This window comes from Scyliorhinus canicula, chromosome 18, assembly GCF_902713615.1.
Source record: "Scyliorhinus canicula chromosome 18, sScyCan1.1, whole genome shotgun sequence".
Classification (NCBI taxonomy): domain Eukaryota; kingdom Metazoa; phylum Chordata; class Chondrichthyes; order Carcharhiniformes; family Scyliorhinidae; genus Scyliorhinus; species Scyliorhinus canicula.
Window position 1 is genome coordinate 66,080,155 of NC_052163.1, and position 15,401 is coordinate 66,095,555.

General features: G+C 45.9%; 1 protein-coding gene across 1 annotated transcript in view; it reads right to left on the reverse strand.

Moving 5' to 3' along the window:
* Nucleotides 1-15,401, reverse strand: part of srp68 (signal recognition particle 68) — an 80,131-nt gene that overhangs the window by 40,129 nt on the left and 24,601 nt on the right. The window contains exons 6-8 of the mRNA XM_038777251.1: nt 13,513-13,622; nt 12,805-12,875; nt 11,482-11,622 (exon numbers count right to left, since the gene is read on the reverse strand). Coding sequence (XP_038633179.1) covers nt 11,482-11,622; nt 12,805-12,875; nt 13,513-13,622 — 322 coding nt within the window. The remainder of the gene's footprint in view (nt 1-11,481; nt 11,623-12,804; nt 12,876-13,512; nt 13,623-15,401) is intronic.

Sequence of the window (15,401 nt, forward strand, 5' to 3'; positions counted from 1 at the left end):
CTGTAATAAACGTCCAACATTGTGAAAGCCCCCTTCCTGTTCATGAGCTCTATCCAGATTGCCTCATTATATGAGCCCTCCGACGTATCCTCCCTGGCTATAATATTCTCAATTAGTAATGCTACCCCCCATCCCTTTTACATCTTCCTCCAACTCTTCTGGAGCATCTATATCATCCAATGTTCAGTTGCCAATCCTGCCCTTCCTTCAGCCACGTTTCTGTGATAGCCACAACATCATAGGTCCGAGTACTCATTTAAAAAAAATATAAATTTAGGATACCCAATTCATTTTTTCCAATTAAGCGGCAATTTAGTGTGGCCAATCCACCTACCCTGCACACCTTTGGGTTGTGGGGGTGAAACCCATGCAAACACAGGGAGAATGTGCTCTCCAGACGGACAGTGACCCAGAGCTGGGATCGAACCCGGGACCTCGGCACCAACGTGCTGCCCGTAGTTCCAAGTACTAATAAGTGCTCAAAGTTAATCTGCCTTCCCTGCTATACTTCTGACGTTGAGACAAATACACTTCAAACCACTACGTTTGAGCAGACAGGGTGATGTTGTTCTCTTATTTGTTACTATTTTCCCGTCAGTTATGACACCTTCTAAGCTAACGCTCTGGTTCCCACCCCCCTGCCATACTAGTTTAAATTCTCCCGAGTGATTCTCGCAAACCTCCCAGCCAGGATATTGGTGCCCCTCCAGTTTAGATGCAACACGTCCTTCTTGTACAGGTCCCACCTGCCCCGGAAGAGATCCCAGTGGTCCAGAAACCTGAAACCCTCCCTCCTACACCACCAGTTTAGCCACGTATTTAGCTGCACTATCCTCCTATTTCTTGGCACACGGCACAGGGAGTAATCCTGATATTACAACCGCAGAGGTCCTTATTTTTAGCTTACTGACCAACTCCCTGAACTCCTTCTGCAGGACCTCATCACTCTTCCTGCCTATGTCATTAGTACCCATGTGTACTATGACCTCTGGCTGTTCGCCCTCCCCTTCAGGATGTCCTGTGTTCGTTCAGAGACACCACTGACCCTGGCACCAAGGAGGCAACATACCATCCTGGAGTCTCTGTCACGTCCACAGAAGCACCTATTTGTGCCCCTTGCTATAGAATCCCCTATAAGTATCGCTCTCCAGCACTTTTCCCTCCCCTGCTGAACAACAGAGCCAGTTGTGGTGCCTCTGTTCTAGCTGTTGTTATTTTCCTGTCCCACAAACAGCACCCAAAGCAGTATACTTGTGTATAACTCTCTATAACTCCTATCTATGACGCTTTCCGCCACCTGCATGCTCCTAAGTGCATCAAACTGCTGCTCCAACCGAACCACATGCTCTGTGAGGAGCTGCCATTGGTTACACTTCCTGCAGACATAGTCAACCGGAATGCTGGAAGTGCCACAGATCTGCCACATGTCATAGTTAGAGCACTGCACCCTGCTGAGTGATATTTAAGCACTAGTGAATCAATTTGAAATAAAGGTAGATGACCTCTCGTCCAACGTTAATTGCCACCTGCAGTGGCATAGCAAGGGTAACCAACGATGGTCAATAACTGTCAGCTTCACCAATGCTGCCCATTTCCTGATAATTTGTTTTTAAAGTTTAGGGTAACGTCCATTGAAATAGAACAGGATCAGACATGAATACTGCAGAAACAGCTTAAAAAAAAATTTTTTTTTTTTAGAGTACCCAATTCACTTTTTTTCCAATTAAGGGGCGGGTTTTTTTCCTTCTTTTTTAAAATAAATTTAGAGTACCCAATTATTTTTTCTAATTAAGGGGCAATTCTAGCGTGGCCAATCCACCTACCCTGCACATCTTTGGGTTGTGGGGGTGAAACCCACACAGACACGGGGAGAATGTGCAAACTCCACACGGACAGTGACCCAGGGCCGGGATTCGAACCCGGATCCTCAGCGCCGTGAGGCAGCAATGCTAACCACTGTGCCACCGTGCTGTCCCTTAGAAGCAACTTCTAACAATGGGTGACAGCTCAACACTTTCAAAGACTTCACCAGTAACATATTCTAGAGTTGTCTGAGAAGGGTCCGTAGGCCTTCCTCGAAATATCATGCTTGCGCTCCCTAGGTTTTGACAGTGGTGAACAGACAACATTGCCAGCTTATTTCATATAAACACCCACTTGTCATCTTTATATAGAGCACTTAACATCCAAAGGCACTTCACAGGATTGTTAGACAAAATTTGACTCCAAACTAGAGTTGAGCTATCTTTTGGTCTACATCACTTGGTTTTAATTAAGACTGGTTTGTTCACATAGCCAGAGGGTTTCTACGCTTTGTAAAGATTGAGTTTGTAAATCAGAAAGACTTGCATCAATATAGTGCCGTTTGCAACCATAGCACAGATCAAAGCTTTATAGCCAATGGGCAGCACGGTAGCATTGTGGATAGCACAATTGCTTCACAGCTCCAGGGTCCCAGGTTCGATTCCGGCTTGGGTCACTGTCTGTGCGGCGTCTGCACATCCTCCCCGTGTGTGCGTGGGTTTCCTCCGGGTGCTCCGGTTTCCTCCCACAGTCCAAAGATGTGCAGGTTAGGTGGATTGGCCATGATAAATTGCCCTTAGTGTCCAAAATTGCCCTTAGTGTTGGGTGGGGTTACTGAGTTATGGGGATAGGGTGGAGGTGTTGACCTTGGGTAGGGTGCTCTTTCCAGGAGCCGGTGCAGACTCGATGGGCCGAATGGCCTCCTTCTGCACTGTAAATTCTATGAAGTGATTCTGAAGTGCGGTCACTGTTATAATGTGGGAAAAGGCAGCAACTAATTTGTGCACAGCAAGCTCGCACAAACAGCAATATGATGATCTGCGAAAACATCTGCGGTACTGCGCTGAGAGTGTCAGCACAAATTGCAAAAGACTGGAGATGAATTCCCACTTGCATTTCAGTGCAGTAGCCCCAAGGAAGTGCAACATTGTTGGAGGCGCATCTTTCAGATGAGAATTGTGGCTCTGCCTACACTCTCAGGTAGATGCAAAAGATTCCACGGCACCATCCAAAGAGCAGGGGTTTTAACCCTCGATCCTGGCCAACATTTATCCTTCACATCAACACGAAAGACAAACTAACTGGTCATTTATCTCACTGTTGTTTGTGGTATCTTCTTGTGTGCAGATTGACTGCTGCATTGCTTACATTTCATGGGAGATTAAACTCCAAAGTACTCGATCAGCCGAGAAACATTTTGAGATGTCCCAAGATTGTGGAAGTGCAGTACAAGTTCTTTATATTTTGTTAGATGTAGTGTGCTTATTCAAAAGCTAGTATTCGGCTCTGGAAAGTGCAAAGCTGAAGATTTCATCCTTGCTTCCAGGCGTTGCGCTCTACAGAGGCTGTGATAATGGACACACCATTAACCTGCTCGGGGACACAGCACATTCTTGTGCCCCACGTAAAAATGTGCACTCTGGACACTTTACAGCTTGATCGGAGTGAGTATTCATACTGGGCTATCTGAACAAAGTCACAATTGGTGCAGCATAGGTGTCGCACAAACACACCACACCCTCGTGTGACTGTCAGCAGGGTTGCAATGAGTCATTGGAACCCTCCCAAGAAAGCACAGGAACCTAGAAACACGCAAACAACAAATTGAGGATCAGTCAATCTAAACAAAGGGAATGTTGCTCCTTATTCTGACAAATTCTCCTGTCCCTGTTAGGGTCTACCACTCACATAATAGCATTGGTATCTGAAGGTTCATGAACATGCTATTCCTCTATATGAACAACTCACCCGTGTTACATAGCGGCTTTTGGAATCCGACAAATGGAATCTGACAAATTGGAGAGACAGATTTGTATTTAAATCACATCTTTCATGACTTCAGGACATTCCAAAGTGCTTTATAGTTAAAGATCTCTGCAGATTTTTGTTGTAAGATAGGACATTGCAACCTCCCATACACAGCAATGTGACAACAACCAAGTCCTCTGCTTTTGATGTTGATTTCGGGATTGATATTGGCCAGGGTGCCTGTAATCTGTCCCCAAGTCGCCGATACCTTGAAAGCAGCCTTAGGAAACATCATTCTTCAAAGCTCTCCTCCCTGCGAGGAAGGACCTCAACTACACAGCACATTCATATCATGCCTCAGCTTATACTGGCACGCAGTACAATGGTAGCAGTAGAGTTGTGTCAGCAAACCAGTGCTGCAAAGGGTGGTACCAGCAGACACAGCATCTTGCTCTTGTGGCGGGCAGTTTGAGTCCGAGGAGGTTTGGAAGGAAGTGACATTGAGATAACATCTTACACATTCTCAGGTCATGCAAGGACCTTTACAGTTAATCACTTCTGAAGCATAGTCGCTGCTGGAATGTAGGTTAGTTTGAGAGGGAACTGAGCCAATACAACCTTGCACACACAGAAGTCAATAGGCAGCATAGGAGGCAGCATGGTAGCATAGTGGTTAGCACTATGTCACCACAGCGCCAGGGTCCCTGTCTGTGCGAAGTCTGCATGTTCTCCCCGTATCTGTGAGTTTCCTCCAGGTGCTCCGGTGTCCTCCCACAAGTCCCGAAAGATGTGCTGTTAGGTAATTTGGACATTCTGAATTCTCCCTCGGTGTACCTGAACAGCCGCCAGAACGTGGCGACTAGGGACTTTTCACAGTAACTTCATTGCAGTGTCTGTAAGCCTACTTGTGACAATAAAGATTATTATAAATAAAATGGTAACTCCACAAAACGGAATTACCTGTAGCAAGATGGAATTCATGGGAAAAGAAACAAAGAGTTAAGTTTCAGTCTTGCGGGTTTATGAGATTATTCAAAGCCAGCGATTAGATGACAATTCCAGGTTTCTGTTAACTCGATATACTCGGAGGCTGGGTTGCCCTCATCTTTGGCAGTGTAGCCTTGGGACAGCTATTTGCAGACATGCAGCTCAATTTCTCTCATCAAGTGAGTGCAGCTGATGTGACAAAGAAGCAAGTGAGATTTACCACTTGTGGCAGAAGATATCCCTGCAGAAGGTGAAGAGTTTACTCGAAACAAAAAACTTATCACCATATCATCTTTTAAATTTGAACCAACATTCCTTTGGCCATATCACATCATACAGCACGGGGAAGTAGATAAACTGCATAGTCAGGCAATGGACTCATACCAACTCCTCCTGGGCTGGAGGGCAGTTTCCCTCTCAACTGTTTTCAAAATAACCTAGAAACCAGTTTCATTTCAATACTGCAGTTGCCAGCATTTTGTCATTGATAACAAATTTGAACTGACATTTCAACACTGAGCATTTAAACACTGAGCGCATTGACAGCTTTAGCTCACAACAACTAGGTTTACTACCACACCTGGGTAGTTCAGCTGGTACGTTGTTGTAATAACTCATCTGGTGCACATCCCAGCTCCAGAGTTAGGTGGATTTCAGGATTGTGGGCAGGGCCAGCAAAGCCAGAATGACTTTCCATCTCTAGTTGCCTTGAAACGCTGGCAGTGTGCTGCCTTGTGCAACCTGTAATGCTGGCAGATGGCAAATTCATTAATGTGGATACAATGACGATGAAGGCAAGGCGAGACATGCCTAAGCAGGCACGGAAGTTTTCTCCAAGTTGCGTTCTATTTCAAATACAGATTCCTACCTTCTTTCTGATCTCCATGCAATCTCACAGGATTACATAGAACATAGAACAGTACAGCACAGAACAGGCCTTTCGGCCCTCGATGTTGTGCCGAGCTTTGGCCGAAACCAAGATCAAGCTATCCCACTCCATGTCATTGTGGTGTGCTCCATGTGCCTATCCAATAACCGCTTGAAAGTTCCTAAAGTGTCCGACTCCACTATCACTGCAGGCAGTCCATTCCACACCCTAACCATTCTGAGTAAAGAACCTACCTCGGACATCCCTCCAATATCTCCCACCCTGAAACTTATAGTTATGCCCCCTTGTAGCAGCTACATCCACCCGAGGAAAGTGCCTGAACGTCCACTCTATCTAGCCCCCTCATCATCGTATAAACCTCTATTAAGTCGCCTCTCATCCTCCTCCGCTCCAAAGAGAAAAGCTGTAGCTCCCTCAACCTTTCCTCATCAGACCTACCCTCCAGGCAGCATCTGGAGGCAGCATCCTGGTAAATCTCCTTTGCACCCTTTCCAATGTTTCCACATCCTTCCTATAGTAGGTGACCAGAATTGCACACAATATTCAAAGTGTGGTCTCACCAGGGTCATGTACAGTTGCAGCATAACCCCATAGCTCTTAAACTCAAGCCCCCTGTCAATAGACGCTAACACACTATAGGCCTTCTTCACGGCTCTATCCACTTGAGTGGCAATCTTCAGAGATCTGTGGACATGAAGCCCAAGATCTCTCTGTTCCTCCACATTCCTCAGAACCCTGCCGTTGACCTGTAATCCACATTCAAATTTTTCCTACCAAAATGAATCACCTCGCACTTATCAGGGTTAAACGCCATCTGCCATTTTTCGGCCCAGCTCTGCATCCGATCAATGTCTCTTTGCAGCCTACAACAGCCCTCCACCTCATCCACTACTTCACCAATCTTGGTGTCATCAGCAGATTTACTGACCCACCCTTCAGCCCCCTCCTCCAAATCATTGATAAAAATCGCAAATGGCAGTGGACCCAGCTCTGATCCCTGTGGTACACTGCTGGGAACTGGTCTCCAGTCTGAAAACTTTCCATCCACCACACTTTGTTTTCTATGTGATCGCCAGTTACTTATCCAATTGGCAAAATTTCCCTCTGTCCCACACCTCCTTACTTTCTTCATGAGCCGACCATGGGGAACCTTATCAAATGCCTTCCTAAAATCCACGTATACGACTTCAACTGCTCTACCTTCATCGAGACACTTAGCTACCTCCTCAAAGAATTCAATCAAATTTGTGAGGCAAGACTTAACCTTCACAAATCTGTGTTGGCTATCCCCGATTAAGCTGCATCTTTCCAAATGGTCATAAATCATATCCTTCAGGACTTTTTCCATTAACTTACCGACCACCGAAGTAAGACTAACCGGCCTGTAATTACCAGGGTCATTCCTATTCCCTTTCTTGAAAAGAGGAACAACATTCGCCATTCTCCAATCCTCTGGCACTATCCCATGGACAGTGAGAACCCAAAGATCAAAGCCAAAGGCTCTGCAATTTCATCCCTTGCCTCCTAAAGAATCCTAGGATATATCCCTTCTGGCCCAGGGGACTTGTCGACCCTAAGGTTTTCAAAATTGCTAATACATCCTCCCTCAGAACATCTACCTCCTCCAGCCTAGCCGCCTGTTTCACACTCTCATCCTCAAAAACATGGCCCCTCGCCTTGGTGAACACTGAAGAAAAGTATTCATTCAACGCCTCTCCTATCTCTTCTGACTCCATGCACAAGTTCCCACTACTGTCCTTGACCGGCCCTAACCTGACCCTGATCATTCTTTTATTTCTCACATAAGAGTAAAAAGCCTGGGGTTTTCCTTGATCCGACCCGCCAAGGATTTCTCAGGCCCCCTCCTAGCTCTCCTAAGCCCTTTTTATTTTAAGCTCATTCCTTGCTACCTTGTAACCCTCAAGTGACCCAACTGAACCTTGTTTTCTCATCCTTACATACGCATCCTTTTTTCTCTTGACAAGACATTCAACCACTTTGATGAACCATGGGCGAGATTCTCCGCAAATGCGGAGAGTCATAAAGGCTGCCGTGAAACTGGCCATGTTTCACGGCAGCCTTCACTCCCGTTCCCGGGATCCAATTCTTCCCCCCCCCCATCGGGGCTAGGAGCGGGACCCCGGGAATCACGGCGTCGCGGCCTCAATGTCGTCAGCCGCTCATGCGCAGGTTGGAGCCGGCTCCAACCTGTGCATGCGCGGGTGACGTCATCACGCCATTGACGGAACCCGCGCATGCGCGGTTCCGCATTTCTCCACCGCCGCCCGACAAGATGTGGCGGCTTGATCTTGTCGGGCGGCGGAGGGGAAATAGTGCGTCCCTTTTGGACGCAGGCCCGACGATCGGTGGGCACCGATCGCGGGCCTGTCCCCTCCCGAGCACAACGGTGGTGCTCCCGCCCCAAACGGGCCTCTGTTTTTACGACGGCAGCAAGCAGGTGTGTTTGCTGCCGTGACAAAACGGGCATAAAGGCCCGGCCGCTCGGCCACGGAGAATCGCCGCCCGTCGTAAAAAACGGTGAGCGCCAATTCGTGACGTGGGTCGGGCGTGAATAGCGGGAGGGCGCAAAAAATGTCAGGAGGCCCTCCCGCTATTCTCCCAACCGGCGTGGGCAGCGGAGAATCGCGCCCCATGGTTCCCTCACACGGCCATTTCCTCCCTGCCTGACAGGGACATACCTATCAAGGACACGCAGTATTTGTTCCTTGAACAAGCTCCACTTTTCATTTCTGCCTTTCCCTGACAATTTCTGTTCCCATCTTATGCTCCCTAATCGCATCATAATTACCCCACCCCCATTATAAACCTTGCCCTGCCACATGGCCCTATCCCTCTCCATTGCAATAGTGAAAGATACCAAATTGTGGTCACTATCTCCAAAGTGCTCTCCCATATATTTATATAAAATATATAAAATAGGGCAGCACGGTGGCCCAGTAGTTAGCACTGCTGCCTACGGCGCTCAGGACCCGGGTTCGATTCCTGACTTGGGACACTGTCTGGAGTTTGCTCATTCTCCCCATGTCTGCGTGGGTTTCACCCCCACAACCCAAAGATGTGCAGTGTAGGTGGATTGGCCACACTAAATTGCCCCTTAATTGGAAAAAAAATGGGTTATGCTAAATTTATTTAAAAAAAATATTAAAAACACTGTAGAAGGGTCATTTAGATCTGAAACGGTAACGGTTTCTCGCTCCACAGATGCTGCCAGTCCAGCATTTTCTGTTTTTATTTCATATTTCCAGCATTCGCAGTATTTTGCGTTTTAGTTCAATGAAATGAAATGAAAATGAAAATCGCTTATTGTCATGAGTAGGCTTCAATGAAGTTACTGTGAAAAGCCCCCAGTAGCCACATTCCGGCGCCTGTTCGGAGAGGCTGTTACGGAAATCGAACCGTGTTGCTGGCCTGCTTGGTCTGCTTTCAAAGCCAGCGATTTAGTCCTGAGCTAAACAGCCCCCATTACCTCAAAACTCTCAGTTTTCCACTTCGCTACACCTTACCGTCCAAACAACAATACAGCACAGGAACAGGCCCTTCGGCCCTCCAAGACTGTGCCGGTCATGGTACCAACTTTGGCCAAAACCCTCAGCATTTCCTTGTGCCATATTCCTCTATACCCATCCTATCCATGTGTTTGTCAAAATGCCTTTTGATCGCGGTTAATGTATCTGCTTCCACAACCTCCCCAGCAACGCGGTCCAGGCACTCACCACCGTCCGCGTAAAAAATCTGCCTTGCATTTTTCCTCTATATTTTGCCCCACAGAGCTTAAACCTATGCCCCCTGGTAACTTACCCCTCCATCCTGGGAAAGACTGCCTGCCCATCCACTCGCTCCATGCCCCTCTTAATCTTGTAGACCTCTATCAGTCCACCCCTAAACCTCCGTCTTTCTAATGAAAATAGTCCGAGTCTAGTTAGCCTCTCCACATAGTTAACACCCTCCACTTCAGTTTACTGGCTTGAAAGCTCTAAACTTGGTGTAACCTACTGTTCTTCTTTCCTATTGTTCTCATTCCTGGCTTTGCCTTGCTCTACTGGCCAGAGCGCATGTTAGAGAGAAAAATAGCACCTTCTACTGCCAGGAAACAATATTGCAGATTCCAATACCAAGAAAACAATCAGTTGACTTTATAGTATCTCCACAGCAGAGGCACCACAAAGGCATTACTGAATGAAATTCTCACAAATAAGAATGACTCTTTCCACAAGTAAATTTGCAACGTGCTCTAATTTCAGCACCACTATTGTATGTTTGAACAAAATATGGTAGAAGAATGGGGAATGGAAAATTAAAAAATTTAAACTTAATTCTGAGGTTGCATGTTTCACTGAAGACAAGAAGTCGGTGCCAGTCCATAGGTACACTCAGCCACACTGGTCTGGGATCAGAGTCACATACAGGCCTGACAGAAAAAGGAAAGCATTTTTTCTTCCATAAAGCACATATTTAAAAAAAAATTTCTTCTTTTTTTTTTAAAGAGTACTCAATTATTTTTTCCAATTAAATTTTCCAATTTAGCGTGGCCAATCCACCTAAACCAGGGGTGGGCAAACTACGGCCCGCCAAAGGTCTTTATGCGGCCCACCAAGTCATTAAAAAAAAATTAAAAAAAATTTTTTTTTTAAGGTTAATGTTAATGGGGGGGGGGGGGGGGGGGGGGGGGGGGGCTGTTGGGTTACTTACTGGTATAGGGTGGATACGTTGACTTGAGTAGGGTGATCATTGCTCGGCACAACATCGAGGGCCGAAGGGCCTGTTCTGTGCTGTACTGTTCTATGTTCTGTGTTCTATATGAGGCGCCCAGAATCATAACCGGGTGAAGTAATTATTTTACTTAATATACTATGCGGCCCTTTAAAATTGTGAATTTCTGAATGTGGCCCTTGCACGGAAAAGTTTGCCCACCCCTGACCTAAACTGTATATTTTTGGGTTGTGGGGCATGTAGACACGGGAAGAATGTGCAAATTCCACAGACAGTGACCCGGGGCTAGGATCCAACCAGAGTCCTCAGCACCGCAGGCAGAAGTGTTAACCAATGCGCCACCATGTCGCTCAAGCACATAGGCTTTTTATGGCAATTCAACAATTTCACAGTCATGTTGACTGATACCAGGTCTCTATTTGCAGACTTTGTGAATTGAATTTGGGCAGCACGGTAGCATTGTGGATAGCACAATCGCTTCACAGCTCCAGGGTCCCAGGTTCGATTCCGGCTTGGGTCACTGTCTGTGCGGAGTCTGCACATCCTCCCTGTGTGTGTGTGGGTTTCCTCCGGGTGCTCCGGTTTCCTCCCACAGTCCAAAGATGTGCAAGGTAGGTGGATTGGACATGACAAATTGCCCTTAGTGTCCAAAATTACCCTTAGTGTTGGGTGGGGTTACTGGGTTATGGGGATAGGGTGGAGGTGTTAACCTTGGGTAGGGTGCTCTTTCCAGGAGCCGGTGCAGACTCGATGGGCCGAATGGCCTCCTTCTGCATTGTAAATTCTATGAATTCAAATTCTAAAACTGCCATGGGGGAGGTGAATTACTCGCCCAGTAAAATATCCAATACACTACAAAATTCTGTACTTGCATTTCTGTACCCCTTTTCAAAACATCAGGAGGTTTCAAGGTTGCTCACAGCCATTGAAATACTGACGTATAGTCGCTGTTGTAATGCACAAAACAGCTGATTTGAACTTAAAAAGCTCCCACAAACATATGATACAAAGCTACATTTTCTGATTAAGTGCCATTGGTTGAAGGATATATTGGAAATGTTGGAACATCTCTGCAATCAATTTTCTCCTCTGAGAGGCCATACCTGTGCAATCGCTGCCTCGTTGTCTGCCAGTCCAAGGAGGAAGATCCGCACTTTATCAATTTTCACAGGAATGACCCTTCCCCTCCATTTCACTTCGCTCATCGTGGCAGCGTGCTTCGCTCTGGTCTGAGTTAGCAGACTCTTAGGGAATTACAGTCAGAATGAATAAAGGCTCAGAAAATAGCTGTAGTACAACATACATCAACGCATCTTTGCTCGTGTTTGAATCAGTGAGTCAGTGACTGCAAAGAGGCTCCAGCAGTAAATTAGTAGCAAAAACATGTGCTATGAACCTCTACAGATAGATGACTACAGAGCAGTGTGAAGGTTGATCAGCACCCACAGGATATGGGACGTCAGGGCCTCAATAGCATTATCCCAGGTAACGCTCAAGCAGGGAAGGTAAAATGAGCAGTCATCCAATGTGTTGCTCAAGGGTTAACGAGCCAAGTCTTTACCCCACATCTGGATGGGAAACAATTCATACAGAAGCTAAAGCTGAGGCTTAAAGTAAGCTGTGATCAGGGGTTATGGGGAGAAAGCAGGAGAATGGGGATTATAAAAATATCAGCCATGACCGAATGGCGGAGTAGACTCGATGGGCCGAGTTGCCTAATTCTGCTCCTATGTCTTATGGTAACGTGGAGCCAGTTTGTTGAAAGAAAATTCCTAAACATATGCTTTAAATGACACTCAGCACAGCAAAGGTTCACAGGGTTGGCATTGGTGCTGGCTGGAAATGCAGTTCCTTAAATCAAGTCTGAAGCTTGTGGCAGCCCCAGGTTTTCATTGTAACATTGCAAGTTTGATTTCTCAGCTGTATTATCCTTAGGAGCATATCATGCATTTAAAAGGTGATTTATCACAAGTCCAGCCCCTTCAAGTCTGCGGTGAGGAGGATCTCTGGCGTACTGCCTCATGTTCAAATCTGTTCCACCCCTTTGAGCAATTCCACATGCTCTCGCCCCCTTACCCGAAACAATTGACAAACGACTTTTCGACAACATGATTGACCCATGAACCTCTACAGATTTAATGATTGATGACTACAGAGCACAACCAATCAGGGTCAACCATTTCGGACAGAGATGAGGAGACATTTCTTCACACAAAGAGTGGTGAGCCTGTGGAATTCATTACCACAGGAAGTAGTTGATGCTAAAACATTCAATATATTCAAGAGGCGCCTAGATATAGCACTTGGGTCGAGTTGGCTGATCAGCCATGATCGTGATGAATGGCAAAGTTCGGAAAAGATGGAATCACTTAACGAAAGCAATATGACAGAGTCAATTACAAACAGATTATAAACAGTGCTCTTACATCCAGCAATCCTCCGGTCTCTCCTGATTTCATTCGCATCTGAATCAGTTCCTTCATTGCAGACTGGTCACCTGTCAGAGAGGTAGAGAATAGTAATGTTTCCTCCATAACGTGGGCTTAACACTAACAATGTCACCGTAGCTACATTCGCGGACAGGTGCCCATGGAAAGAGAGCATGAAGGGTCCACTGGCACCCCCGAGTTCTTCCGTGCCCATTGGGTGCCGCAGCAGCTGGGATGCCTTATTGACCTTTAAACATCGAACCAAAATGTCTTTAAAGTCTCATTTGTGATTCGCTTTTTGCTCAAAGCAGGTTTCCTTTAAGGGACTGTCCCTTTAATATGTCCCTCAGTTCATTTGATTTAGTTTACTTGGTTATTTAAGTTGATCAAAATAGTTGGAATGAAACCCTGATGACCATTGATATTCTCAGGTATGTTATTTTGTAAGGCAGGCTGAACATTCTGAAACGACACTTCAATTCCAGATTGCTCCACACAGATACCAGTTTTAGGCTTCAACATGTAACCTCTAAAGTTATAGTTTGCTGGAAAACTGCCCATTGGCCCGAAATATTAACTCTGGCGCTACGCATGTTCCTGACCTGCCCAGTATTTCAACTAAAGGAACTCCAGGAATAGCCAGGTGTGACTGGCTGAACTCCTTTGACATGATTTGAATTCTGGATCTATACCTCATGATCTTACCTATATTATAATCACAGTAACGGATATTGGGCGAGATCTCCTCCACGCGCTGGTGGTACAGCACCGCCTGCTCATCTGTGAACGCACTGGCTAACTTCTCGTAGATTGTCCTGCCAAAAATAATGGGAAATTAAGGTCGAAGCTGCCAAACTGCACATAGCTGGGCACTTTCACAATGGAAAATACTGAGCACATTTACTCACGAATATTTAAACTGTCCCCATTCTAATGGGGGGACAAAAAGGACTATCATTTGGGTGACTTATTAATACCCAAATCCCGACACTTTACAGCTTTTCAACAACTTGCATTTACACAATGCCTTTAACATATTACAACGTGCCTGGATGCTCCAATGGAGCACAATGAGACAAAAACTACTGATACTGAATCACATTAGGACAGATGACCAAACATTTGGTTAAACAGAAAGGAAAGAATTTCTATTTATATTACCCAATTATTTTTTCCAATTAAGGGGCAATTTAGCGTGGCCAATCCACCTACTCTGCACATTTTTGGGTTGTGGGGGCGAAACCCACGCAGACACGGGGAGAATGTGCAAACTCCACACGGACAGTGACCCAGAGCCGGGATCGAACCTGGGACCTCAGCGCCGTGAGGCAGTTGTGCTAACCACTAGGCCACCGTGCTGCCCGTGAATTTCTATTTATAAAGTGCATTTTTACAGCCTCAGAACTTCTCAATAAAATGGTAGGCTTTTACGCAATCTCTTAAAGAAGAGAGAGGTACAGAGGCAAAGAGATTTGGAGAGGGATTCCTAAGGCACAGCCACCAATGGTTGGGTGAATGATGCATAAAGAGTTCATAGTCGGGACACAATTAGATTCCATTCCAGTTTAACTCAATGGTTTGTTATCCGCACTGCATTTGCAAATTGAACTAAGCAGAGAGCAAGAGAAAGAAAATTAAAAGTACGGAAAGCTAAGGGGACAGTGAAATGGTACAACATGGTTTCAACACACAACAGTAAGTCCAAGTCAAATCAACCTGTAGATGTTAGCAATAATGCCTGTGTTCAGTTTGGTGCTGGTAATTAGACCGAGACCCATAAAAACAACTGTAAGAAGTTATTCAAAACTACGGCTATCCAATTCCTCGCTGTTTCCCCAATACATTTGACCACTCTTTTTAAATTCAAACTTAAGGTGACTAGCGTTTGAATCACTGGAACAATAAAGCTTGTACTACAAAGCCAGTACTTCCACAGGAAGCAGTATTTTCAGTAATGGGCACAAATACGGTGTAAGAAAGGAGTGCACGTCGCATTCCCATTCACACCAGCACTCGTGCAACAACCTAACAGGCCTTAAAGTCCAACAGCTATGGCCCATATTCCTCATATAAGATTGGACACAGTAGATAGGGCGAAGCTGTTCCTATTGGTGAAAGGATTGAGAACCAGAGGGCACAAAATTAAGGTAATTGGCAAAAGATGGTGACACCAGGAAAAACTTTGTCGCGCAACTTGTTAAGATCTGGAACGCACTGCCTGAGTGTGTGGTGGAGGTAGAGTCAATTGCAGCTGTCAAAGTGGTACAGTGAAACATCATGGGAGTGGCAACCGGTAAACTGCTTCTTCAGAGGGCCAGCACAGACACAATGGGCCAAATGGCTTCCCCTGTGCGCTAACCATTCGATGGTTCTAAGGTGAGAAATTATTCAAGGATTGTTTCCCTAGTAACATCTCAATTGCTCTCATCAAATAGTTCGGACAGTGAATGCCCTCTAACTGTTCCAATGAGTCCATGGTTTCCCATCAGATAGAGAAGGTATCCTTGAGAATCCCTCCCTCTGTAGTTTTACAAAAAGCCTGGAAGGAAAAAGTGCAAAACAATGACCACTAAAGACAACAGGTCCTGGTCTCG